The sequence below is a fragment of the Cygnus atratus genome, chromosome 8, assembly GCF_013377495.2.
Source record: "Cygnus atratus isolate AKBS03 ecotype Queensland, Australia chromosome 8, CAtr_DNAZoo_HiC_assembly, whole genome shotgun sequence".
NCBI lineage: Eukaryota > Metazoa > Chordata > Aves > Anseriformes > Anatidae > Cygnus > Cygnus atratus.
Window position 1 is genome coordinate 11,587,606 of NC_066369.1, and position 25,966 is coordinate 11,613,571.

Consider the following 25,966-nt stretch of genomic DNA (forward strand, 5'->3'; position numbering starts at 1 on the left):
TTGATCCCATTCTTGAAAATGAATACATCCCTGGAATAAATGCCATCAGTAAGCATCAGTGAAGGAATAACCGGGAGACACCAGTAGCAAAACGATTCAAACATTCAATCCAGCAAATGTAGGAAAGGGGGAGAGGGGGAAGGCATGGAGAGAAACTTAAACAATCCATCAGCGTTGCTTTATTAAAATCTTTATTCACACAATGTTGCTTTATGCAGGATTTGACCCTGGGGGATACAAGTAGAAAGTCATGATTGCATTCTGTTTTCTTATTAGCAACCTCCATTTGTGCAGCTGCTCCCAGGGGCAATCCTCTGACAGCTCCAACAGGGGCGTCTGTTTCAAGCATCTTGCTCCAGCTGCCACAGCAAATAAATTACCTTCTTAATAAATTATTATTTTTCAGTTGAAGTTTGTTTGGCAAGACACACTCCAGTTCATTAGCTGCTGGAAGAGGAGCTGATTTCAGTGTTTCCTCCAGCCCGACTGCTGCCTTCGGAAGGAGGAGATAAATAGCAGATGGCTGATGATGCTCTCTTTTTAATTGGTTCTCGAGTTCTGTGCTTCAAGCGCTCTGATATTACTAATATCCACAACATAACCATTTTGTAACATCTGGAGCCAGCGAATTACAGTGTGCACAGTGAACAAGAATTAGAAGTGTCATGAAAACCTCATCGACAGATAGCGTAGCACCTGCCTCACAAACAACAACATTTTTTAGAGGTTCAAGCAGACTCTGTTTTGCATCTGGATGTTGCTTCTTATTTCCTTTGCAATGGTTACAACTGACTTTAAATTTCTCAGGGTTCCATATTAAAGCGAAACAACGATCACTGCCAAAACACCAGTGATTACTACAATGCCAAAATTGGATCTTCCTGATTCTGGGTAAGAGAGGAATTGATTCTTTTTTCCTGCTGCAGAACACCAAGCTCCAGTGGTGTTTACTGTGACCAGAAGAGTCAATATAACCAAAACAAAAAACAAAAAAAAAAGAAGGAAAAAAGCACCTATTTCCTGCTTACTCCTAAATGATGATGCTTGACTTCATGCCCTTTGTTTACAACTAAACCAGTACAGTACTTTAAATCTTTGACATTCATACTGGGGGAAAACTTATCCCCAATTCGGATCTGACTGCAAGGTTCAGCTTAGAAGCCCATAAACAAGCAAAGTATAAGCCCTGAACATTAATTTCATTTCATAAAGACAGGGTTTTTTGGAATTTGTTACCAAGTCAAACGTGAATCATCAGCTGTGCTGAAATACAAATCTGAACTTCAAATTTCCACAGAGCCTTCCCAAAATATTAAGTGCTCATGATTTTGCTCAGAGAAAAAAAAAAACAACAGAACTTTAAAATACTTCAAGCCGCTCTCATGTGCTTGTGTCCCCTCTCATGTAAATCACCTTGAACTTTTTGGGAAACAAGTTTATGCCAAAATGGCTTAGTGTGGACGTATTCTGCTTCAGAACAAAAGCATTCACTCACCACCTGTTACTCACAGTACCTCCCAACCAGTGAGATGTGACTGCAGGCCACACGACGTGCCAGCCCAGGGCACTCGGTGCTGCACTAAGGGAACCCACCAGGCACCGTCCACACAGGCTAAATGCACAAAGGACCATGGCTTCTTAAGCTTGTGTTATATTATCCAGTACAGCCATAGAGGATCCAGTTTAGCACCAGTGTCCAAAAAGCTGTCTGTGCATCGGTCCTGACTAGCAACACCAATAAATAACTCTGGCTCCAATCCTGACTGTGGAGCGAGTCTGTGATGTAGCCAAGTCCAAAAGACATCTAGAAGGACATAAAAGCCCATTTCAGGAGAACAGCTGCATTCTACTTTCAAGATATTCTGCTCAGAAAATGACAAAAAGACGTCAACAAAATAAAACTACATTTTAAAATAACCTCTTTCACTCATACCTCTTTGATCAGGTATGGCAGCAGGTGCAAGCGCCAGTAAACAGCTCTTCATTTTATCTGCCTGCCACACTGCTGCAGAGGTGGAAAGATTTTGACAGACACGTCAAGGAAAAGGTCTTAAACTGACATTCTGCTGCTCTGGCTCACAAGTCCAATACGATATAATCACTTTGGGAAGTGATATGTTCCCTTACTTCTAAGGACCATACTGTGTGAACTGAAAATTGATGTAAAGTCTTTAAATTTGGAAACCTGCTGAAGAAAGTGCTTCCCCTTCTGGAGAAAGATTCAGACCTACCACAAATGTGACAAGCTTCATGGCCACAAGCTCGTCTGCAGTGCAGACTGATGCAGTGCTGAAGGATGACAGGACTAGCACAGATGAGTGCTGTGAGGTCACCCCAAAAGGCCAACTTGCACAGACATTTTCTCGCCTTATGGCAAAACCATTAGCAGTGAAGACACCAGGATGGACACCCCGCTCCGTCAGAACATCCCACTGGGGGTTGCAGGAAGCAGCAAGGCAGAAAAACTTACTGGAAATGCTCGCAGCTTCAGAGCTCAGCTGCAAAACGGGCCAGGTAGAAGGTGGGACTGAAAAACTGCTGGCGTTCCACGCAAGGGCAGCACTGAGCTGTGACTGCAGCATCAAGCAGCATGAAGCTCTCTCTGTGGGAGATGATGAGGAAAGAGCACGGCTCAGGGTTCTCTCCACTCTTCAGGGCCTTGCCCACGGCTGTTGGTTACTGCGGAAGTTTAGCAACACACCTCCTTTTTTTGTCAGTGCGACACGTCCAGATTCTCCAAATTAAAAGGGGCATGCAGTAAGCAGCAGGACCTCGCTAAACGGAACCTGTTTCCAAGGACAGATTCTGTCCTCCTTCTCAGCTACAACATAACAAAAATTTGGTTAACACAGACACAGGACTGCAAAGATAGTTCCTCAACTCAGACCAGGTTCCTTACCAATGGAAAACAGTGACAGGACATGTGGAAACTTACTTTAACCCCTTAACTATCAAGTGCTATATAACCACCCTGTCCTCCTTTAAATCTTCAACCCTGTGGATAAATCTTTGATAGGACTTCAGCGGTAACACTGAACCTTTATCACAGGTGAGACAACCCCCTTTCTCAGCTTTTTATCGAGGAGACGGCAGCTGAGCAGCAGAGGTCCCCTCTCCCACCCCCAATGGCATTCAGAAGAACATCCCACCCCCCGGGGTGGGGGTGCAACTCTTCAGTCTAGTAATTATTTTATTCACCACTTCCTCATTCTCTAAAGAAGCAGTAAAATGCCTAACCAGCTCACAGCTGATTACATACAACCCTGAATCAGACAAAACTCACACAACCGTATGTGGGGAAGAGAAGGGGAGAGGACCATACTGTTCACCTCCGTTTCACCCCTCTAGAATCAGTCCACAAATTGGTGTCTGTATTCCACGCACTTCCACCAACACCAAGAGCCATTTTCATCCAGTGCAACGTCCACTGCCGGCAATGGACACACCGCCATGGCCAAGATGCCACTACGGGTACTGAGCCATCCAAGGCTCAAACTTCCCACCTCTCACTGCTGTCAGCCCACGGTAAAAGCCAGCGTCACCTCTGTTTCTCTGGCTCGGAAGCTTCCTGTTCATTTCAGTCCATCGTGGCCACAGCCTGTCAGAACTGATTGTGCTGTTTTTCTATCGCATTTTTTTTTGTTTGTTTGTTTTTTAAAAAAAGGAGTTTCATCTGTGTTCCACTACAATTACAAATGAGACAGTGTCATCCTGTCTTCCACCAGCACAACATCTGGCCCAAACTGGTCTGTGCACTGCTTCACTGTAGCCAGAATGCTGAGAAGCCGCTGGTCTAGGGCATCCAGATGAGGGTCAGAAAGCACTGGTGAGATGGGGTCATGCGACATGGCAGTTTTTAAGGCAGACTTAAGTACTCCATTCTTCAGGTAATTGAGTCTGTTCCAGGTAGAAACCCGGATGCTGCAGAAGAAAAACAAACATGTCATCACACCACCCTCCAGCTAAAGTCCCGTCAGCAATACCAAAAGAATCCAGCAATACCTCTGGAAGGAGCCTGTAACATCGTGATTTTATCTAAATAGAAAGGAGTTTATCACAAAAACAATCTGGGGAGAGGGGGCGCCCAGTTATAACCACAGCATAATTCTTATGTTATACAGAAATACTTTCAGCTCCTAGCAAGGAACTTCTTTAACCCTGAGACCTTCTGGACAAAGTTCGAAAGGGAAAGGAAATAAACAGTCTGTCTGTTAATGCAAAAACAAAACGTTACCTCAGGAAGAGTGTAACTGACCAACAGTTAATCACAACGGACACGAGTCACTCAACTGAACTTCCACAGAAAGTGAACACGTCAGTGATCTTTCTGCTTCAATTGCCATTAACTTTGTCATGTTAGCGTATCCAAGTAGTCTTTTCTGTGAAGTCTCTTGGGATTTTCCCTCCAATTTTTGTGGTTTAGAAACATGGGTCTAAACTCTTTGCTTTTGAGGGCCTCCAAAGAAACAAGCAATGAAAGCAAGTATAATAAAAATAAACCAATACTTAAAACAATAAAAAACCAATAGTTAAACCAATAGTATAAACCAATAGTTAAAAAAATGAAACTTATGACTTCTTATATGGCGTGTGCCTGGTATCACAAAGAAAGGATATCTGAAAAGCAGAGAACTGCCAAGTCCGTTACATAAACTTCTCTTCTGGTTACGTTTGGGAGAATGTAGATGAGAAAGACTCAAAAAGATCCTCATAAAACAGGAAATTAAAAATGCATTCAAATACAGGAAAACTAAAGAATTTGAAAATCATTTAATTTAATTGTTCTCCATATGGCTTCTGCAAAAACGTTGCAAAATGTAGGTCAGGTGTACTGTAGCATGCATAGAGCCTTGCTTGGAGCAAGCAGGGGGGTGAGAACTCAGACTTTCTGCAGAGTTCCCAGGTTTCCCAGGCTCTTTTTTCTAAGCTGAGGAGTTCAGGAGACAGAACCCTCCAAGGACAGGCTCAAGGAACTCTCAGCTAGATGCTTATTTTGGAAGGTTTAAAGGAGTTTACATTATATTGAAGTAACAGATGCAGGAAATAGATTTATCAGTACTTTTCTTCCTGGTATTTGTATTTACTTGTTAATGAGAAGTAGCAAGGGCCTGGTGAGAGAGGGGCCACGGAAAACAGAAATCAACAGCTTGCAGGCACTAAAAATAAAATGAGCAAAAACCACAGCTCACAAGGCCAAAATGAAAACCAAATCCTGCAAAAAACGACAAACCTCTCTTTGAAAGCCACACCCTGAGCAGTGCTATAGTCCAGTTGAGAAAGAACACTTGGAAATTGAGGTGGTTAAGTTGCCAGACACGTCGAGTCCTTAGCTTCTGTCAGGGAGAACTCAAACTGCGATGTGAACTTTTATTCAGCAGGAGTTGGATGAAGACAGCTGCAGATGCAAAGTACCTGTCATACTGACTAGGAATAGATTTGACCAGTGACCTGGAGGTGAGACTACTTCTTATAGTTTACCGTCTGATTTACTACCTTAATAAAAATGTATTTCTGAGCTTCTTGAGCACTGACAGTACATCAAACACACGCAGTACTTCAAAAGAAAGCACTGTGTACCTGAGTGAGTATTTCCAGGTTGCCAGAAGGCTTCAAACTTAATTGTACCGCAAATCTAAGAACAGAAATTTCATAAGTAAAGTGAACAGCATCCCTGAATTTCACTTACATGCAGCACTGATAAAGAGGAGCTAGAATGCTTCTTTCATCCAGGGCAGGGTTTCCAAAGCTGAAAAGCAAAATTAAAAAAAAGAAGTGAACCAGTTGAACACTTAATGTTGTTCTCATCATCAACAGACTTGTAAAGAATTCAAAAATCAATGCTAGGCAATTTCATGCTCCAAGAGCTTAAATCATTTAAATTAAAACATAAACAGGCCATGACCAATTACAGATATAACTCTCAACAGCATCAGTTAACGTACCAGATAAATGGAAGCAACACCAGTGTACCTAGTTCTTTATCAGACCACGGCACCTTAGAAACAAACTTCAGAGGAGTTAGGAAACTGGGCTCATCTTGCAAAGCGGGGGAAAGGAATAATTGGTATTCTGGACACAGAGCATGAGTCTTGCCTTTCTGATGCAGCTGGACAGGGAATGAATGAAACAGTAGCCATGTAATATTTTAGATGGCCAAGTTTAGACCAACAGTTCAATATACAAGGTGATCAAGCTTAACATTTCATGATCACACTTTCTAAGGGAGGCTTGCCAAAAGAATTTCATAGTATTTTAGCCTTCAGCTACATACATGCCTTTTTTTTTTTTTTTTTGCCAGTTTTTGTAGAATCATAGAATGGCTTGTGTTGGAAGGGAGCTCAAGGATCATCCAGTTCCAACCCCCTGCCATAGGCAGGGACACCACCCACTAGATCAGGTTGCTCAGGGCCTCATCTAACCTGGCCTTGAACACCTCCAGGACATCCACAACTTCTCTGGGCAACCTGTTCCAGTGCCTCGCCACCCTCTGAGCGAAGAATTTCCTCCTAACATGTAATTTAAACCTCCCCTCTTTTAGTTTAAAGCTGTTGCTCCTTTGTCCTGTCTTTGTCTGCCTGAGCAAGAACTCGCTCTCCATCTTTTTAATAAGCCTAAGTACTAAAAAGCTGCAATGAGGTCACCCTGGAGCCTTCTCTTCTTCAGGCTGAACAGCCCCAGCTCTCTCAGCCTTTCTTCGCAGGAGAGGTGCTCCAGCCTCTGATCATCCTCATGGCCTCCTCTGGACCCCCTCTAACAGCCCCACCTCCTTCTGGTGCTGGGGGCCCCAGACCTGGACGCAGGGCTCCAGGTGGGGCCTCACCAGGGCAGAGTAGAGGGGGACAATCCCCTCCCTCCCCTGCTGCCCACCCCTCTGGTGATGCAGCCCAGGACACAGTTGCCCTTCTGGGCTGCAAGCACACACTGCTGGCTCACGTCGAGCTTTTCTTCTACCACAACCCCCAAGTCCTTCTCTGCAGGGCTGCTCTCAGTGAGTTCTTCACCCAGTCAGTCCTTTTGTCTGGGATTGCCTCATCTGACAATAAAGGTTGACCTCAAGAAGGACTTCTCATCAGTTCCTCCCAGTTACTATGTGTTTCATTTTTTTCTTGACAATAGTTACCGTTTTCTATCTAAAATTATTTACAAAGTCCCTTAAGTATTTTCAAGTGTGTGGTTCTGCAAAAAATAGCATTACTGATCACCTTACCACACTTCTATGATTTTTCCTCATCTATCACAGATATTACCAGAATTCAGTGGCTGGTGGATCCCAGCAGTAAGCACCTAGTACACTCACATCATTGTATTTTGCTTTTACCATCAGCTCTTTCTCTACTTTAAACTTTTATACTTTTATTGCTATGGTAGACACATCCAGAAGGCACAGAATGCCAAATCACTCAGAATGACATCTTGAAGGTATCTACTTATACTATGGCACTCACTAATACTCGCTAGTAAAAAGTAAATCCTAGAAATTTATAATCTTCTACCACTTAAATGAGTACAACTCTGGGGCAGGTCTGTGGTAGGAGGAGACACAAATAAACCTTTAAAAGCTGCTTTTGATAAACAAATTGTACTGGCCTAATTTGGGAGTTTCTGGAGTTTGATGAAGACTTAGCCCAAAGCAGGCACAGCTATGTATCTAGACCACGGAGTAAGTACAACAGCCCTTGAAAGCCCCTAATATTTGGTGAGTAATAGGGAAAGCTTTGGATTCTTAGCAAAAATGTACTAATGGAAAAGTAAGTGACAGAAAGAAAGAAAACAGAGACAGAGCAGATAAATGTGTGCCCTCATGCCTACTGAGGCCTGGCCACCAGGATTTCCCTTTGCTTCACCTTTTGGCGTTATCCAGAAGGATAAGCATACTGGCTCCTTCATCATCCTGAAAACTCTCGTAGTGATGCCGGTCAGCGTTCCCAATCAAATAGTCAAATATTGCGGTGTCAATGATATCAAGCAGACGGGGACCCGAGTCATAAGGTGAAGTCTTCTTCACAGCATCACAATAGCTTTCATCATACTCCCACCTGCAGGCCACCAAGAGAAACCAAACCAAATCTTCAAGGAATGCTCACACCACAAGTACTTACAGCAGTCCCTCTACTCAACTATCAGTGCTTAAAGAAAAGTTAAATGCAGCAATCAAGGCTCTATAAAAAAGAAAGAGCTAGACAAAAATGTTTTATTAGAAGAGTAAAACCTGTATTAACACCCTAGGGTATGGAGCTATAGCTTTAGTACAAGGTTACACACCATCTTCCTACAGAAAAGGTCAGAGTTTTCTTAATTCCTGCGCACAAGGCAGCGGTGGTTGGGCTGCCTCACTGCAAGATGTCCATTGTGACTCACCTCCCCTCATTTTCTAACTAAGGACTTCGAGTATCACGTCTATTTCTACTGCCTTGATCAGCTGCCACCAGTCTTGCTTTCCAGCAACCCTCTGATCCTTTTTTTCTGCATACTGTAAATAACCTCATTGTGGTTAATGACTTCCACTGGCCTAAGGGCCCCACGTGTTCATTCTCTTCCACTCACAGTTGCTTCTTTCCTCCCCATTTTCCTTTTGGAGTCTCTCACCTTCTTCTCCACTGGCAAGATTTCAAGCTTCTCTTTTCTTTCCTCTTCTTATACACATAGCCTATGCATGTACCTGCAGTCTTACAACATAGATGTCATGTCTCAATTCTCCAAAGCTAGGATTTTAAATTTTTCTCATTTTCTTCTTTACAGTTTTCAAAGCTATTCACCACCACCACCAAATCAGCCAGATCTTTGGCATATATCCTTTCCATCTGTCTACCTAAATAACAAGTACATCTATAACATCTTCCATGTAAGGACTGAAACAATCCTCTGCAAAATAGCAGTTAACTTGGAAATGCCTTAAACCATCTGTGAATTGGAAGGAGAAATAGAGGAAATAAAAGCTGGAGAAACTCACTGATATGCTCAAAATCACACACAGTAATAAAAGCAGAGAAAAGATAAGAATTTAACTACTAGAACTGTCACATGCCCCACCTCATCTTCTAGAGATCTGGACTCCAAGCTCCAATATCCCATCCTTCCTCCAGTTACCCAAATCAGAGTGGCAAACATTTATCTTCTCAGTGCTTTGGTTAACACATCTCCAGTTTCCCCTTTCTTTTGCATCCAGGTCACTTGATACATTTGATACACTTCCTTTATGCTATATCCCTCTCTCCCTCAACTGTTTCTCTTATTTTACTTTAGATCAGTACTTAATATTCTTGGAACAATTTTTCAGATATACTATGTGCTCTTCTCATTTTTCATTCAGTCTTTCAAGACGGATCTTTCTCTGACATTTATTTCTGATCCTTAATACCATATTAGCCTAAGACTTCAAAGGTCAGGAATTTTATCTATCACATGTCCATTAAAAATTATGTAGACTAATGACACTAGACGATTTATGTTCAAAAGGCCAACTCAGGGCAGAGTAGAAGTAGCGAGACTGGGAGGAAAATGCCTACAGTTATTTTTCCATGATTATCTGACACAGAAAAAGGAGAGCAAGGCATCTAGACCTTTTAATTCTCCTGATGCCATAGAAGTCAAAAGTGCAACACACTAAGGTGCAAAACAGGACCATGCAATCCCATCCGAGCATAAGCTTAAAATACAATGTATATCAATCAAGTCAGCGTATGTATCAGGGTAAACTCCTGTGTAAGCAGGCAGTATAAGATGAAAAACAATCCTTCAAAAAAAGAACACACCTCCACAAAATTCAGTCAGTTCATTACTGCAATTGACCATGTTCAAAATTCAGCTGATTCTGACCTGCTGAAAAGGAGATAATGTCTGCTGCTCAAAAATCAAGCTATACGTTTAATGCTCTAAAATAATTCAGTGAAGCCTTTGGATGAAACTAAGAACAACTACATCACTGGAAATCAATGGAAATCTTAGATCAAGGACTAAAAATCTCTTTCTAATCACTTGTCCAGGATACAAATTTGGAAAAACTTACTAAGGTCCAAACTATCTGCTCTGGTCATGGCAAAAACATCTCCAACCCAAACACTCTAACATGCTACATCTTTGTACAAGACGTTAGACCCCACGTGTGTCCTCCTACAAAAGCATTCTTCAGATGCATGGTCCCCAAGCACTGATGGTATCAAAAGGAGGTCTAGCAGCACAAGAATCCTGCATTTTCAGAGCTTGGAGTGATTTTATAGTGGAGTTAATGTACCAGACAACAAAAAGGACAGCACTTAGTATTGTGGAAAACAACGAAGATTTCCTTCTTGCTCATTTTCATTTAAATTGCATGCTAGCCTTTTTGACTTCTACTGTTGTATCAAGAAAGCTGTTGGCAAACTCTGGGTTTAGAGAAGACTTGCTCCATTTAATTAGCCACTGTATTGCAGGGACAATTCTAGCATAGATTATCATGTACAAAGATTAACCCTGTCACGATCTCATACCTGGCAAGTTTGCCTTCACGGTAAGTCCTACCCCAAGGGTGTCGATGCTTCTGAAGAGGCCAGACATCTGGTAGCCACAGAGTCACTGACCCCTCCATGATGTCCCCATCTGCACAAGCTGGTTCCGTTTCCCGACAATAGTAGCACTTTCCATAGAAGCAAGTGTTATTACCTTAAAAAGAAATAAAAATAGAGCAGAACTTAATTTGAGGGATGACAACTGAAACTCAGGAGCATGCTGCTGCTGCAGCAGAGCCTCCCCTGCAACAGCATTTCACTGCACTTGACCTCATGCTTCCTCTCTCTAAGAGGGAGAGGCTCAAAAGGGATTGACAGACATCCATTCATTCAAAGCAACATTAAAGACTAATACTTCAAGGTGAGAGTATTTATATTTTCTGATGTTTTTATCACGCTGAGAGATAATACAACACTGCACTATCACCAAGTTTTTTGTAATCCCTTCCTAATCCTCCAGACCTCGACTCTGCAACCTTAGCACTGCTTGTTTAACGTGCTTGTGTCAGATTTCACACTTTTTTTGAAAAAGTTGACTGTGAAGAGACAACTGAAAAAAAGATTAAGCAGAACACAAATGAAGTTGGAGCACTGAGACTTGCCACACAACTCAGCTACTTGAGTTGACCCAGCAGGAGAAACAAGCAAACATTCTTAGGACCCAGGAATGCAGCTCTGTCAGAAGTTTCACTGGTGTCTTCTGACAGGAGAGAAATGATGAAGCCCAGCAGCCTTTAGTCCGTTAAGTGCTACATAGCCTGTGGGGTAAAATAATCTTTGTAGTCTGGATTAACTTCTTTAGCTTAACCTTCTCTGCCACATCCTCCTAACCTGCCTTTGCCTGACCCCCTGCCAAGTCAATTCCCGTTCCATTCTCACAGATGTTCTTCCAAAACATTCTTCAACCATGTCTCACTTCCTTGCTACACCCCTTATTCCCCGTCCTCTTTCCTCCAGCTCTATATCCAACATCCTCCCCAGACACCAGCATGTGCTTCTCACTTTCCATCCTTACACCGTGGGTCCCTATCTCTCCTCACAATTAGCCATGTCACGGCAGCCAGCACTCCTTTGCAGTCCCCCATTCAGAACTGGCTCTTATGCTCTTAGCATCCCACTTGGACAGCTGGAGGACATCAAGCAGACGATCACTTACAGTACTGAACTTGCAGCCCACCAGATCTCAATTTGCATGGACAGCCCTGCAAGTCTCTCTTCCTATGAATGGCTTACAGCAGGTTTAGCACCTAAGATTCTAGCCAGGGCCCTAGCAAATCTGTACTGAGCATTCAGGAACTATCTTTCCTTCAAAACCTGAGAAACAGAGTCAAATTTGGGTTGACAAGAGATTCCCCCCCAGTGCAATCATCACAGTTCTGACCGTTTCTTTGGTTTATGCTCTGTAGAACAAGGGGTTCCAAGGAATCTAAGAAGAGGCAATGAAAAATTTTTGGAGCCACACTTTTCAAGTCAGCTTTTGTGCTAGAAAACTGCTTAGTTATTTTGGCTGAAATGAGAAAAAGTAAAGTCTGCCTGCAGCACACACCCAATCTAAATGCAAGAAGTTTGGCAAGGCAAAGCTACTCACTTCTGAAAGTTCAACCTTATAATTGAAAGCGTTAAGCAAACTTAGAAGGTGAGATTACCAGCAGTGTTTGTAATAGAAATATATACAGACACATACATCACACAGATCAGCTGTAATGAAGAATCATCTCTAAATTCTTCAAAAAAAAAAAAAAAAAGGTTATTAGGTATTTTATGAAAAGCCTGAAGGATTTAAGGGTGCGGGCTGAGTCCCTTGTTGGTGCTTAATGACCACCTGGTAGGAGCTCACATTAGTAATTCTCATTCGGTCCCCTTTACAGCATTGTGACTGTAAACAACATAAGGAAGTTCTGACACAGTTATGAATGCTTAGCAGACTGACGTGGCACAAACACCACCTAACACCAACCAATGCACCAACTCTATAAATTATCCCAAATACCCCTGCGTCAGCATTACACACAACTCCATTCTTTTCCTTTCAGGCCTAGTAACAGACATTTCTAACAGCCTCTGACAAAAGAAATACAATTTTTACTCAAAAAAAAAAAAAGAAAACATCTGTAACAGCAGCATTTTAGAACAGAGAAATTGCAGATGAAAAACTACTTGGAGAAAGCAGTCCTCCTCCCCCACCAGCCGGGGTTATACAAGTGTTAAGATCTGTCTTGGCACAGAAAGAGGCTTACCAGCTTCCTGTCTGATGGTTAACTGTTCTGTGTGTCAGATTCCCACAGCTCTTTTTTCCATTAAACAGATTTTTCTTTACTGGGCTGCACAATCCATGGAATCCACTTACCTACAGTCATGAAGGTGCCCAGAAGCTGCTCTGTGGCAACTGGTTTGATCTCTGTACGTAGATTCACAAACCGGCCAACCACCAGTGGAGCTCGTCGGAAACCCAGAATTCTGATTTGGGGTAAAAAACAAGCAAACAAACAAAACAACAAGAGGAGGGATGAGAATTAGCAACACAGGCAGCAGTTTTAAATTAAAAATAACCGAACAATACACTGTCTCTGTGCCACTGTGTGAAATCAAGATGATTTGAGACCAGGGAAAACAATTGGAATGCTGCAGCAACCTCCTCACTTCTCCAAGGCAAAGTAAATAAACCCCTCTTTCTGAAGCGTCTGGGTGTTCAGGTGCTTTACAGGCCATCAGTGACACTCTTATTAGACTATTTGCAGCAGAGCAACAGAGGATGAATCATGCTCCAACTCTGAGAAATCAGACCTCATGCCAGAAATATCTATCATCTGTCTTGTGAACAGGCTCAAGCAGTAACCATATGGCCTCTGGGCTGGTCACCTGGGAAGATCATTCCTAATTTGTGGAAATTACAATCTGATAAAATGTTATGTATAAGCCCAATTCAATCGCACTTGAAAGTAAACAACCTAGGAGTTTAGAATGGTAGAATAAAACCACGTCTGAAAAGTGCCTGGAAAAAAAAGATGGGAAGAATAATCATCAGACTTGCAATCACAAGATCCAGGTGCTACTCTCATGTCTGCCACAGACCCAACTCTCTTAATGTATGCTTGATACCCATTTGGTAGTCCTTGCATCTTGGACTCCTTCCCCTTTTTTGAAGGGACAATCTCCATTCCACAGTAATACTGGCAGAGTCATTCCTTAATAGCTACAAGGTTGTTTCATTTTTTTCAATATTTAACAAGCAGGTCCTGTAAGTATAAAATAATTCTAAGGAAGGGCTCCACAAAATGTCTGCCTGAACAAACCACGTATGCATGAAAACAAAGCTCACGGCCAGTACAGATACGCACAGTTTGAGAAAATGCAGGTGTTACAAATAGATAAATGCAGAAATCATATCCAAAACACCTATCCATGTAGTTTCAGGCCCACAGCTGAAAGTCCAGTATTCAGCATAGCACAGCCTCCCCACCAGTGGTAAACACAGTATGATTCAGGTCCTTCTTGAAACAATAACACTCTGGGCCAAAATATGCAACAGTCACGATTAAAACAAATGTTCACGTATGTTATATGGGCAATGGTTATATTGCTAGGTATTCTTGAAGAATACAGAGGTACATATACAAGAAGAGAGGAAAAGGCCTCCAAAAAAAAAGCCAAAGAGATAACGAGGAAGAAAGAGAAGGAAGGGGGTGGACACTGGGATGGGGCTTTGAATTGCTGTCTTACAACGTTTGGTCTCATCTTTTTCAAGGAAATTGTAGCCTGAATTTTTCTGGAAAACACAAATGAGCAATAGACATCTGGCTCCATCTACAATTTTTTTGTCTTAATACACACAGGTTTTGGCCCACTACCTGAAGATTGCACCAACAGTGATGGGAATTACACAGCTAGTTATCACCAAACCAATTTCCATCACCTGTGCAATGAGTTCCACAGATGAACTAGGATCAGCAAACATACCTTTAACCACCTACAAATTCACTCACAGTGAAGAGCCTCTTATTTATGTACTGAAAAGGGAAGACTAAAACTTAAATTAAGTAAACCACTCTAGTATTTGTCCCTACCTATTGCCTTGACCAAGGATTTACATCTCTTCATCTAAGAATTATCATCTTTAAATATCTTCAGAAGTCTTCTCCAAGGTGCCAACGTCGTCCTCTTACAATGAGGAGACCAAGACTACACTCAATTACTCAAGATGAAACTGCATCTCTAACCCATGTTTCACAACTATTGATACTCAGTGTTTGGTATTTTCCATCCTGTTCTTCGTATTACTGTAACTTTGGATTCTTCTTCTTTTTTTTTTTTTTCCTGGTAATTTCACCTCCAGCTCAGGTCCACAGAACAACCTCAATACCCGTGAACACAATTAATAGATAAATAGCTGCTTTTCCTCCAGGATACACCAATTCACATTTAGAACTGTAAGTCTAGACGTTCAACTTTCCTTTTAGCGTAGTGGACATTAATCTACCACATTTGGCAGTTCAGACTCTTGCACAGAATTTGGCTCACTCTTTCTTCCGAATATGATATAACAGTGGTTTCAGTGCTTATTCTCCTTTCCAAATATCTCACAAAAATCCTTAATGTTAGAATCTTGCCAGATCTTTGCAATGCAGTTTCACAAAAAAATAAAAACATCACTTTTACTTTTGGCTTCAATGTGACATATTGGCAGGTCAGAAACATCTCAGATGTGAGATGTATTTTTCAAGGGACTCCTTTTCCTCCCACTCTGAGAAAGAGTTTACCAGAGACAATAAAACCACGTAGTCCAATAGTTGCATACCTATCCAAGTGAAAGGCTGCCACTTCTGCGTTGTGTCTGTCATAGCCAGCATATGGTTCTCCTTCCACTACATAATCCCTGGCATACCTGTAATTGAAGTAAATCAAAAAAGTGATTCATGCAGGATTTCCATCAGTTTTGCTGTTCAGAGAAACAAGTACAATAACTACTAAGCTAAACGGTCTCTGGGTCACTTTCAAAATGATTGCTTATGGGAGAGGGAGAAATTTGTGAGATTAAATAGTGTACAGACTACTGAAGTAGTAAATAAGGAGGCAAGGTCAAAAATTTACAGTGGTCTCAAGAGCCTGGGAAGCAGGGCCCATTCAAACTAATGAGGTCTAATTCAACCATATGCCAAGTCACATGTAAGAACAAAGAACACAGACCTAGCTACAGAACAGGGGCATATTTATACTGGAAAGCAGCAACTCTACAAATGATTCTGGGGTTAGAATAGATTGTAGATTAACATGAAAATACAATCTGATATTGTGGCAGAAATGTCAAATGCAATCTTTTGTAGTTAGAAGATCAGCAAGCGTGAATCTGAGAATAACAGATACAGAAAGTCCCTCTCTTTTGGCGAAGAACAGACACAATTAACAGCAAGAAGTAGAAAATTGACACTCATTACAACAGCAGCAGCATACCATGGTGAAGTGTTAGGCTTTTTTTTTTTTTTAATAGAAGTTACTTAAATAGTTGAGGCAAATAAAAATTTCGGAGGTTCATGACATCTGAATCAGGTCTAGATACTGCTTAAGAAGCATAAAATACCACTATCAGTACTGAGAAAATGAGTGAAATGCAACACACTGTCACATAAAGCAAGGCCAAATTAGATTACCTATTTTCTCATTTCCACCTACAAATCTAATTGTGTAAACTGGATGATTTTTCAACAGACTTGGGGTTCAAGCAGAAGCAGCAGTAGAGTACGTGAAGCCACATGGCTGGCTCTACTTTGATGTTTTAAACCTGTTCAGAGAAGAGCTCTGGGGCCAGACAACATTTCACCAGTCTGAGCCTCTGCAGGGCACCTCAAGAAAGCATTAACCAGTGCTGGATGCTATGCAGCTTTTGGAAGGAAGATCTGACAGACTGCTGCCAAATTTGAAATTAGCTCCAAACAAGCACTTTATTTCACCTAACGCACTGGCATACAATGGTAGCAACCATTAAGCATATTAGCTTAAGCTAGATTTCGACTAATTCTGAAATGAGATAGCTACCAAAAGAACACAGCTCCAGAGTCAGGTCTTCTGCATGTACTTACAGCAGGCTTTTGAAAGCAGGGTCATCTTTTGAAAGCTGCAGAGCTAAAACTGATCAGTAAAACACAATCAACTTCTTGCTTCCATACACAACAGGCATCTAGCACCTCCCAGGGTAAAGGTGGCAAATCAAGAGAATACATTCTTTTCCAGCCAGTGAGCTCCCTCAAAAAGGTTGGTTAATACAGCAGCTTTCATACACCTTTCAGGTCAAAAGCTGAAAGTTAAGTAGACTCTCCTGCAATGACAGAACAAGACTCTACCTCCACGTCTAGCTATTCAGCAGTCACAAACAGAGCACAAGTCTATCAGCACTGCTGCGGCCAGACTGTCTAGGACTCCTATAAACATTCCCAGCAGCACATCTCCTTGATGGAGCATAGTCAGTGATTGCCTGCACGGACATTCCACTATTGGAGTGTAACTTAGTGCTTGGTCAAACTCTTTACAGCACTCGCTTGGACAGAAAGCACTACGGAAATGTCACGTCTTGTTATGGCACGTATTGGATGAGCTGCCTGCCTTACCACCAATGCTCCTGTGTGAAAGGTTCACACGGTTAAACACTGCCTGGCCCCACAGTGAAGCTCCAGCCAGGCCAGTAACTGATCATACAGAAACAGGAGTGCAAGTTCGAGAAGTGGAGGGCAGATGTTTTTCCTCATTCTCTAATCACTCGTTAACATGTCAGAAAAACTTTGTAATTTCTCAGTCCAACATCCTTTGGAGAGAGATGTACTCATTCTGGGAGGACAACACTTTACATTTGCAATACGCTCCCATAAAACACCTTTTTACATCTTTTTTTCCTACTTTCTTTTCCCCCAAAGGCAAACAGTTCAAAAAGTTTTATAGATGTGCTCAAGATTTCATAGATGTCCAATCACATCAAATTTCCCTTCACATCATTGTAAACAGAGGCCTTACCAAGGAAACATCCCTACCTGCTCATTCTTACTTTGCTCCTCCAGTACTCGCTACTGCCAGACAAGAAACCCATGAGTTTTTGTTTGACCTACCAAGCCATTTTTACAGCCTACATGTAGCTACTCCAGACATCCAGATCTACTTTTAAGAGCACTGTGAACTTTCCCTCCTTCCCTATTTTTGAACTGCATTCTCTCATGGCAGTTTTTATCGAGAAAGAGTAGGCAAGACTCGTCTCCACACTGCCAGAACCGGCACTTCCAGAATTGCGAAGATACTGCTCAGAAACACGTTGATTTAACCAACACTCCCTCCGGACTGAACACAGCGATTATTCTTTTAACCTGCAGCAAGGCTGGTTCAAGCACCAAAGCTGTACAGCCTGACAGACAGCTGGCACAGCAACCTAGTGTTACCAGGGGACCAGCAAAGCTCTGTATTGTCACACAAATAACAGAATGACCTTTCCATTTGTGTGCAAATTTGTAACCTGAACTAATGCAACAACGTGGAGACAAAGAAATACATAAAGCAGCTATTAACTCAGTCACTGAAGGCAGTATTTACCTCTTGGGTTTGAAGACAACCTTCTGCCCTCCTTCAAGTATTAGCAAAGCTTTCAACTGGGTCCCTTTGTATCCCACATCAGCTTTTATTATTTTCTTCGTTGACATGGCGTGCATAACAGCCCCTAGCTCGGGTGTCTCCTCGGGATACACCTCCCGGGGCACCACCCACTGGGCTGCAATCTCCCAGGGGGACTGCAACGTGTGGTCGAGGCGGGGGTCCAGCTCTACGCGGAGGCTCGCCATCATGCGGTGAAAGGCGCGCTGGTCCTCCCGGTTGGCAGCTGAGGTGTCCAAGTTGTCAATGAGGAAAACTTTTGTGAAGATGAAGATGACAAGGAGGATGGCCAGGAGCACGACTCGCTGCTTTAGCTTCATGGTGACTTGCAACCCTTCTCCCCTGACTCTTTCTTCCAAGAGTTCCAGGAAGTCTATCGGAGAGTAGGGTGAGGAGGGGGATGTTAGTTAATGAATTCATTCATAACTTGCATTGTAAGAGAGAGATGGCCACTGAAGCATCTTCTGATACTCCTAAAAGGAAACAACACAAACTTAAAGAATTGTCTTCCCACAGATCCCACCAAGCTGAAAAATCAAGTCTGTTCCTGGAACATTAAAGTCTGGATTATCTACACTTGTATCCTAAAGCCCACGCATTTCTGTTAAACTACGTGTTTTGCTGCCTCCCCGTAGCCTTTAAGTGATCTACAAGAAAGGGGAAATTGCCTGATAACATCTCTACAGAGCCAAAAATCACAACAGTGTGTGTTGCTAGCTGCAACTACAACGGGCGAGACTTTTGCAGAGAATTATAGTGTAACTCAATGGCTCCAATTTCACAAACTCCTTTCCATTAATACGAGAACCCATGACCACCAGTCTCCTAGAGATTCGTCACTGAAGAGAGATGTCCCAGGTAGATTCTCTAACACTAATAAGCAGCTAGAAGAGTTTCACTGCCTAGTTCTTGAAGCTATAAGGACTTAATTTATTGCATTTCATTTGCAACCACTGTAATTTACTCATCTTTTCTCCATTCTCAAAAAAAGTGACATCTTTACTTTCTTGTGGTTAACTTTACATCTTAGGCAGTCAACTGTAAAACCAGTAACCACAAAAAATACACGAAGTGTCTGTAACCTCAACAACAAATTAACAGGAAAAAACACAAAACACTAGCACTGCAGTCCCAGAAACGTCACCCAAAACACAGTTAGAGCCACATGCGCTTCTATATTTACCTTGGGCTGCAAGATGTGCCTCACCCCTCAACAAGTCTTTGCCTGTAAAGTTTTACCATGTAAGGACAACATAACACCGAGTTAAAAAACTTTATTTCAATTATGAGGACAGGAATTATCTCCATACTATCAACAACAGCAGTTAAAAACCAAGTGGAAACAGACACTATGGCACATCTCTGAGGAGCACCCAGAGCCAAGAGAGATTTCTCTTTGCCCAAGCTATGCTAATCATGCAAACCCCAAATGGCACCCTGAGCTGTGGTAGGACTAATACAGAAAAGCCTTCTCATGCGATTTAACAATAAGCGTATAAACCAGTCATTATTAATCATGTCACTGGAAAAACAAGCCGTGCAGGCTAAGTTCATTTACCAGCAGCAACCAAAGGACAGCGAGACCACAAGCTGCTAGCCAAACACAGATGACAGCCAGCTGAAGAAGATGAAGCCGTGCTGAAGCACCTGCGTGGACATCGTGCCCTGCTCACACAGGTCTTAAGGGGTGCAAAGGCGCTGAGGACCTGCACCTCCACTGAAGATGGAAGCTGTGCCAAACGCTGAGGTGCACCCTTTGACTTTGAGCAAGTCATAAGTACAGAAGCAGGTTTGCCCCGGTGTAAGGATACCAGTATAAAACCACAGGCAAGCTAAATAATGACTTCACAGCACCTTAAACAAATGTGCATTAGGCAGACCCGCCCTCCCTGCCAGCTGTGGGGCTCCCCCAGCTCCCCGTGCGTCACCGTCAGCTTTCCTAGGCCGGCTGCCAGGCAGTTTGGTGATCCAGGCTGCACACCCATCTAACCACCGACCGCCTCCTTCTGTCAGCCTTAAGCCAACCCAAAGAGAGCGGCTCTCAAAGAGAGTTCCCCTAACGGGAGACGATGCAGCAAGCGGCGACGGAGCCTACCTAGGTACGGAACGGCACTGCTATCAGCACCGCCGCCTGCGGGGTGGTCCTGTGCTCCATCCATGCCCAGTGCTGCTGGCAGCCCAACGTGCAGCTGAAACCACAGCGCAACAAACGTGAGCGGCTGAGCCATCCGTTAGCAAACCCGTTACAAAAAGCCCACCAACAGGGACAAGGAAATTCTGTGACCAACTGTCAGGCCTTCTTATTTTCACAATGACCTTTTCCAGCAGTGCCACCAAGTTGAGCACGATCCAATGTACAGGTGACAGCCTGCAAAGCTGTGAGAGGGTGGCTCTTTGCCCAGTTTACCACCTGACTTTTTTTTTTTCCCTCCTTCAGGTGACAGCTCAGTGCAGTTTGGCCCTTCCCAAGCTACACATCTTGCCTCTTAAATACTTTCTATAAGGCCTGCCAACAGAGGCGGGGAAGAAAGTGAAAGTCTCACGGCAGTGAGTTAAAAGTGAAACGTGAACAAGGGGGTTAATGTTAAGAACAACCACTTGCAGCAACATAAAAACCCTCTGAAGGGTACTGAATAGGGTGAAAGAAGGCTTTAACCAAGCACTGTGGTCCTGAGTTAACCATGAGATATTAACTTTAATCTACTGGAAAACAAGCACTTGTACCAATAGTGAAAGACAACAAGCCAGAGGTTTATATGGTAATTAAACCAGATTATTGTTCATCTCAGTTCTGTTTAGGCAGCCCGTATTTCTCCACACAGCATGTCAATTTGCATACTGCAAGCATGACAACGAGAGGCACAGACAAGGAAGATGTAGCTGATCTGAGAGCCCTATGTTTTAGAAATAAAGAAAAAATCTTCCCGAGAGAACCCAAAATAGTAATATTCTTAAATCTAAGAAAGGAAAGCAGATCAAGCTATAACTGCTCCCTCCGATCGTAATTTAATTTCTTTAAAACTAGTAATTCTATCATTTTGAACACTGTGGTTGTCAGGATCTGCTTTCATTCATTTTTAAAATCCATCAAAGTTTGTAAGAAGTCCCACACAAGAACACGGTTCCTTTCAAAACGATTACTCCTTATTATGAGAGATGTATACATATACATCTTAAGAAAGCCTGACAGCCAGGGTTGGCTGACTAAAGCACTGGACAGAAACATTTCTTATCTTGGGAGCTCAAGCTGGGCACTCACTTTCCTAGGCTGATTCTCAGGAATGCTAAGTTTCTCCAGGGGTACTTCGGGGCAGGGGGAGAGGGGAGAATATAACTTGGAGCCACTGCTTAAATCAAAGGCCATTTACTTAGCCTATCCTTCGTGACAGCTCTGAAACGAATTTTGGCTGAAGGCCTCCAACTATGTAGACAGAAGTCGGCAAAAGAAATTAAATATTTGCTATAAGACGTTTCAGTAATTCCCGTAACTGAATAACCAGTCCTCAGCAAACACTTCTCCCCACGTTATACAACCACTCCTTGCATCCCGCCTGAGCCCTGACCGCAAGCAGGTGAGCCCCATCCGACTCCTCACTGACAGCTGCCAAAGTGAGTCCTCAGCTGCTTTTCCCCAACAAACACCAACCCCCCTGAGGTTGCTACGCAATCGATTTCACACACAAGCTGCAGAGCCTGCACGTTACCTGGGAGGTGCCAGCATTATGCTCGCTGTTGCACAGAGCGAGCCAGCAAAAATCAATCCCTGCGCAAAGAAGTTTACCGTGGAGAACAAGAACTTAAGCTTTACTGTTTTAAATTCAAGATGGTTAAGAGTGACAGCACCGGGGTACTGTAAGAAAATATTGATGCGGGTTTGAAAGAAATTAATTTCTTCTAAAAGGGCAATTTAATTTCTTTCCAAAGCAAAGTACGAGCGTTTGTCACGATGGATTGGCAAGGAGGATTATGAAAGCTCGGGAAGGATGAAGCTGGTCCTGAAACAAGGACAGAGATGGAAAGAGTGGCCACAGAAATAAATGAAATAACAACTAAGAAAAAAAAATAATTTTAAAGGGAGAAATGGGGTGAGTAGAACTCCACAGAACAAAGGACAGACGAGCCCAGGACAGTAACAAAATAAGGGACAGCGATAAGCTCGAAGGAGACCCAGAAAGGAAATAGTCCCAGAAATAGAGAGGGGTGAGAGGACAAGGCAAGGATCCCCCCACTTGAAAAAAAAAAAAAAAAAAAAAAAGGAGCGAAGGGGCCGAGCAGCCAGTCAGTTCCACATCACGGCCACAGGAGCAGGGGGCGTATGAAACGATGCTAGATGTTCTTTAAACAAAAAGGCACCAGAGAAGGAAAAGCCAAACAAAGCTCCTAGAAGCCAAACAACTTTTAAGCCTCCAGCCAGAGCGAACAACCCAACGGAGTAACCCCGATACCTACAGCCCCAGAACCCACACCCTTCTCCCCCTATAGGGCAGCCACACTGATCTCTTACCAAGCTCAGGTTAACTCTAACAGTGGTGGGGTTTCAGTACTTTTTTGTTTTGAGCTTCTGCTTAGCACTGTCTCCAGCTACCATTATTGAACAGAAAACAGAATCCAAAGAGTTCGTTGCTTTATCACCCAAACTCTACCTCCATGTCAGAGAAGTACAGGAAAAAACCCGCCTCCCTCTCTGCCATCTTACCATACTTCTGATCAGCTAGGAAAATAAAACAGAAATAAACAACCATGCCAGCTTTTCCATAGTGTAGTCAACTGCCAGGTTTGCCCCAAAAAAGTTCTTTGATTTTCACTATCTTGTCGGGCTATTTCCTCATCAGTTTTGTCTCTTGTTACAGCCAGGTCTGTATTCTCAGCAAGTGACACATCTCCCACATCCATACCCAAACACCAGCATCTTCTAAATATCACGGTGGGGTCACCGTGCACATGAGCACCTGAACAAAAGCACACCCACTGGCGCTGAGTACCAACAGCATAACACTTTACTCCCAGGTCAAAAAGCAGCATGAAACTTGCCTGCTACAAACAGCAGCAAAACCTGTTACTGTCAGCAGCCCACAAAGTTAGCAGAGGACCATCTGAGCTGCCATCTCAAAACCACTTGTGTGCAATACAAAAAGATTTTGTTGTGCTCCAAGTGACAGAAAAGGTCTGAGTGGGGGCAAGAGTTTGCTCTGTCAGCGCTAGGACACAAGAAATCATAGTTCAAGCAATGACAATCTGATATAAATATGGTTAAGCATGCTCTAATTTTTATTTATACTCATGTTTTTGCTTCCTAAACACACCTACGCCCTTTAGGATCTCCTAGGAAAAGGTCTTCAAAAGTTCTCCAATATATCTCAGAAAATGCCTTGAAGAAACAGCATATAGAGCAGTGACATTTTCCTCTTCCTAAAGCATACTTCAGCCTCAGCAGATCGATCGGTCTTCCTATCCTCTCCTCTCTGGCCAGCTCCTTCGCAGCTCTTGCTTTCTCTCCCTGCATAAGCCTCAATATTTCAGTCTTTACAGCCAGGTTCCCACAGAGCTTTGCGTAGATTCATCAGACTCATTCTGTCACCTCCACTCTCTGTATGCTGCTTTGTGGACTAGTTTAGTAACCCAGTACACAAGGCTTCATGTGTATTTGCTTGTCTGCTTTTTCTGTTAAAACCCACGCTATCTATAGGCAAAATCTTAGTGACAGTCTATGCTTGAACTTCCCATGCACAACTGCATCTCCGCTTTACCATGAGAGTATAGATAAAGTAAGAAAGATCACAAGCACTTTAACCACCATGTTATCCACGCTTGTAGCTGTGAACGCCAGTAACTGCCTGAGATATTCCCGTACTGAGAGAAACAAAATCATTTTGTTCACCTGTCTGTCTACCTCACTCCCATTACATTCCTTAGCGACTTTAGAACCCATCACCTAAATTTCTGCCACGTTTGTCAGAGGATTACCTCCATGAGCTTTATGGAAATACCCAACCAGATAGAGGACAAAAAACTCAAGGAGCCAAGGGCAACCCAGGGCATCTCCTCGAGCTGCCCAGCAGCTGGCCGGCCACATGGCAAACACCGCCGCCAGACGGAGCTGGCTGTGCAATGAGGAGGGGGCAGCCGGGGACACGGGGAGCAGTCCTGGGGAGAGAGGGGCAACATAGGGGGCTGGGGGCAGGTGGAAGGCAGGCACGAATTGCCGTGGTAGGATGTGGCGCACAAGGCCACAGGAAACCAGGCTTCATTAATTCTCCTCACAGAAAAACTTTCCTTCAAGCACGGTTTCCTATGGAAACAAAGTTTATATAATTGCACTTTTCACTGGTAAGCTTTTGGAACCGTCGACTAATTTGAGAGGTATCTGAGAGAACAGTAGCCGTTTTTACGTGCTTGTTGGAACCCGGCGGCTGGGCGGAGCGGGGGGAAGGCTGCCGCGCTACCTCAACAGTTGTCTGCTCGCCTGGGCCGGCCGGGCAAGCAGCGGGCGCAGAGCTGGCAGGGCAGGGAGCCGGGAGCGCCGCGCGAGCAGGAGGGGACGGGGAGTGCCAGAGGGATGGCGAGGGGCAGGGGCTGAGGCCACCACGTCGGAGGGTGCGGGGACCTGGTCAGGAAACAGAAAGCCCGTCAGGGCACAACTCCCCCTCGCCCGGATCCAGGGCACTGGGGTCCCACCTGGGCGCGTAAGGAGGCGAGTGGCGGTGCTTTAGGGAGCCCCGTCCCGCCTGGAAGCGGCGGGGAAACGCAGCGGTTCCCATCCTCAGCTGATGTCCTGACGCTTACTGCAGCCGTGTGTCAGACGGGCGCCAGAAACGCGCCCGGGGGCTGCGCACCCCGGTCACGCTTAGCGACACAGCCCGGTTCCGCCCCACAGACGGCGGGCAGCGGAGGAGCACCGGTGAAGGGGAGGCGCTGCTGCCGGAACCGAGCCGCCAGCGTGGGGGACCGAGGAGCAGCGCAGCCTCCCGAGGCTCCGGGCGAGCCCTCGGGGCACGAGAGGCGCCCTGCCCTGCCCTGCCCTGCCCTGCGGGAAACGAGGCGGGGCAGCGGCACCGGGCCTGCACCGAGCCTCCGGTGGGGCCGCCCGCGGGGGGCGCGCTGCGAGGGCCCCAACGGCCGTAACGGCCGTAACGGCCGCCCCCGCCCCGGGGCAGGGCCGTGCCCGCCCCCAGGTGCCGCCGAGCCCCTCAGGTCCCCTCAGGCCCCGGCCGCTCCCCGCCGCCCCCTCCCCTCCCCAGCCCCGGCCGCACTCACCCCTCCCGACGGCCCCGCTCCATGCCCAGCGCCGCCACCGCCGCCGCCGCGGCCCCCCCCCCGCCGGCCGCCAACATGGTGCCGCCCACCGGCCCGGCTCCGCCCCGCCGCCAATGGGCGGCGGCCCCGCCTCCCCCGCGCGGCTCGCTGCCCAATCGGCCGCCCGCCGTCGCTTGGCCGAGGAGACGCTGCGCGCCCGCTCATAGGCCGGCGGCGGGCGGCCCGCTCCGCCCTCCGCCAATGGCAGCGGCCGAGGGAGCGCCCACCTGCGGCCGGCCGAGGGGAGGGGTGGTGAGGAAGGGGAAAGGGGATTAACCCTGTCGTATCCGGAGCCCCCTGAGCCCCCCAGGATGCCCTATAGGGGCAGGGGTGAGGGCGTGTGACGGACACCCCGCAGCACGGAACAGGGTTATAGAGCGTTACGTTATGTTATATAACAGTGGTGTAGTCCTAAAATATCCCTCTCTTAAAGTTCACCTACGGCACTACCTCACCTCAGCCTGTAACACACAGCCCCCTGCGAACATAAGGCGCTGACACACACACGCACACACACGGAGCCCAACTGCCTGAGGTGGAAAATAAATGTATTTCTTCACAGAACT

At 44.7% G+C, this 25,966-nt stretch overlaps 1 protein-coding gene across 4 annotated transcripts; it reads right to left on the reverse strand.

Annotated features, from left to right (window-relative positions):
- Window positions 1-25,450, reverse strand: FAM20B (FAM20B glycosaminoglycan xylosylkinase). 4 transcript variants are annotated; one of them, XR_007708607.1, is made up of 9 exons: window positions 25,362-25,450; window positions 18,051-18,580; window positions 15,280-15,366; window positions 12,832-12,941; window positions 10,467-10,638; window positions 7,845-8,036; window positions 5,687-5,746; window positions 2,471-3,921; window positions 1-30 (listed from the first exon to the last, which is right to left on the reverse strand). XR_007708607.1 is itself a non-coding variant. In XM_035537770.2 (8 exons), exons 2-8 carry the CDS (start codon window positions 18,425-18,427, stop codon window positions 3,690-3,692), a joined length of 1,230 nt encoding a protein of 409 aa, XP_035393663.1. In that variant the 5' UTR covers window positions 18,428-18,580; window positions 25,362-25,450; the 3' UTR covers window positions 161-3,689. The 4 variants fall into 4 exon arrangements, 3 of the variants coding, with proteins under 3 accessions (XP_035393663.1, XP_050568248.1, XP_035393664.1); XM_035537770.2 differs by lacking the exon at window positions 1-30 and having other exon boundaries at window positions 161-3,921; XM_050712291.1 differs by lacking the exon at window positions 1-30 and having other exon boundaries at window positions 161-3,921; window positions 18,051-18,480; window positions 25,362-25,438.
- Window positions 25,451-25,966: the final 516 nt, after the last annotated feature.

Bases quoted from the DNA above. Each gene is read 5' to 3' on its own strand.
- FAM20B (XM_035537770.2), bottom strand. From the start codon at position 18,427: ATGAAGCTAAAGCAGCGAGTCGTGCTCCTGGCCATCCTCCTTGTCATC. The intron at 15,367-18,050 runs GTAAATACTGCC...CTTCAATTACAG, and splicing joins GTTGTCTTCAAACCCAAGAG to GTATGCCAGGGATTATGTAG. The intron at 10,639-12,831 runs GTAAGTGGATTC...TTTCTTTTTAAG, and splicing joins GGGCACCTTCATGACTGTAG to GTAATAACACTTGCTTCTAT.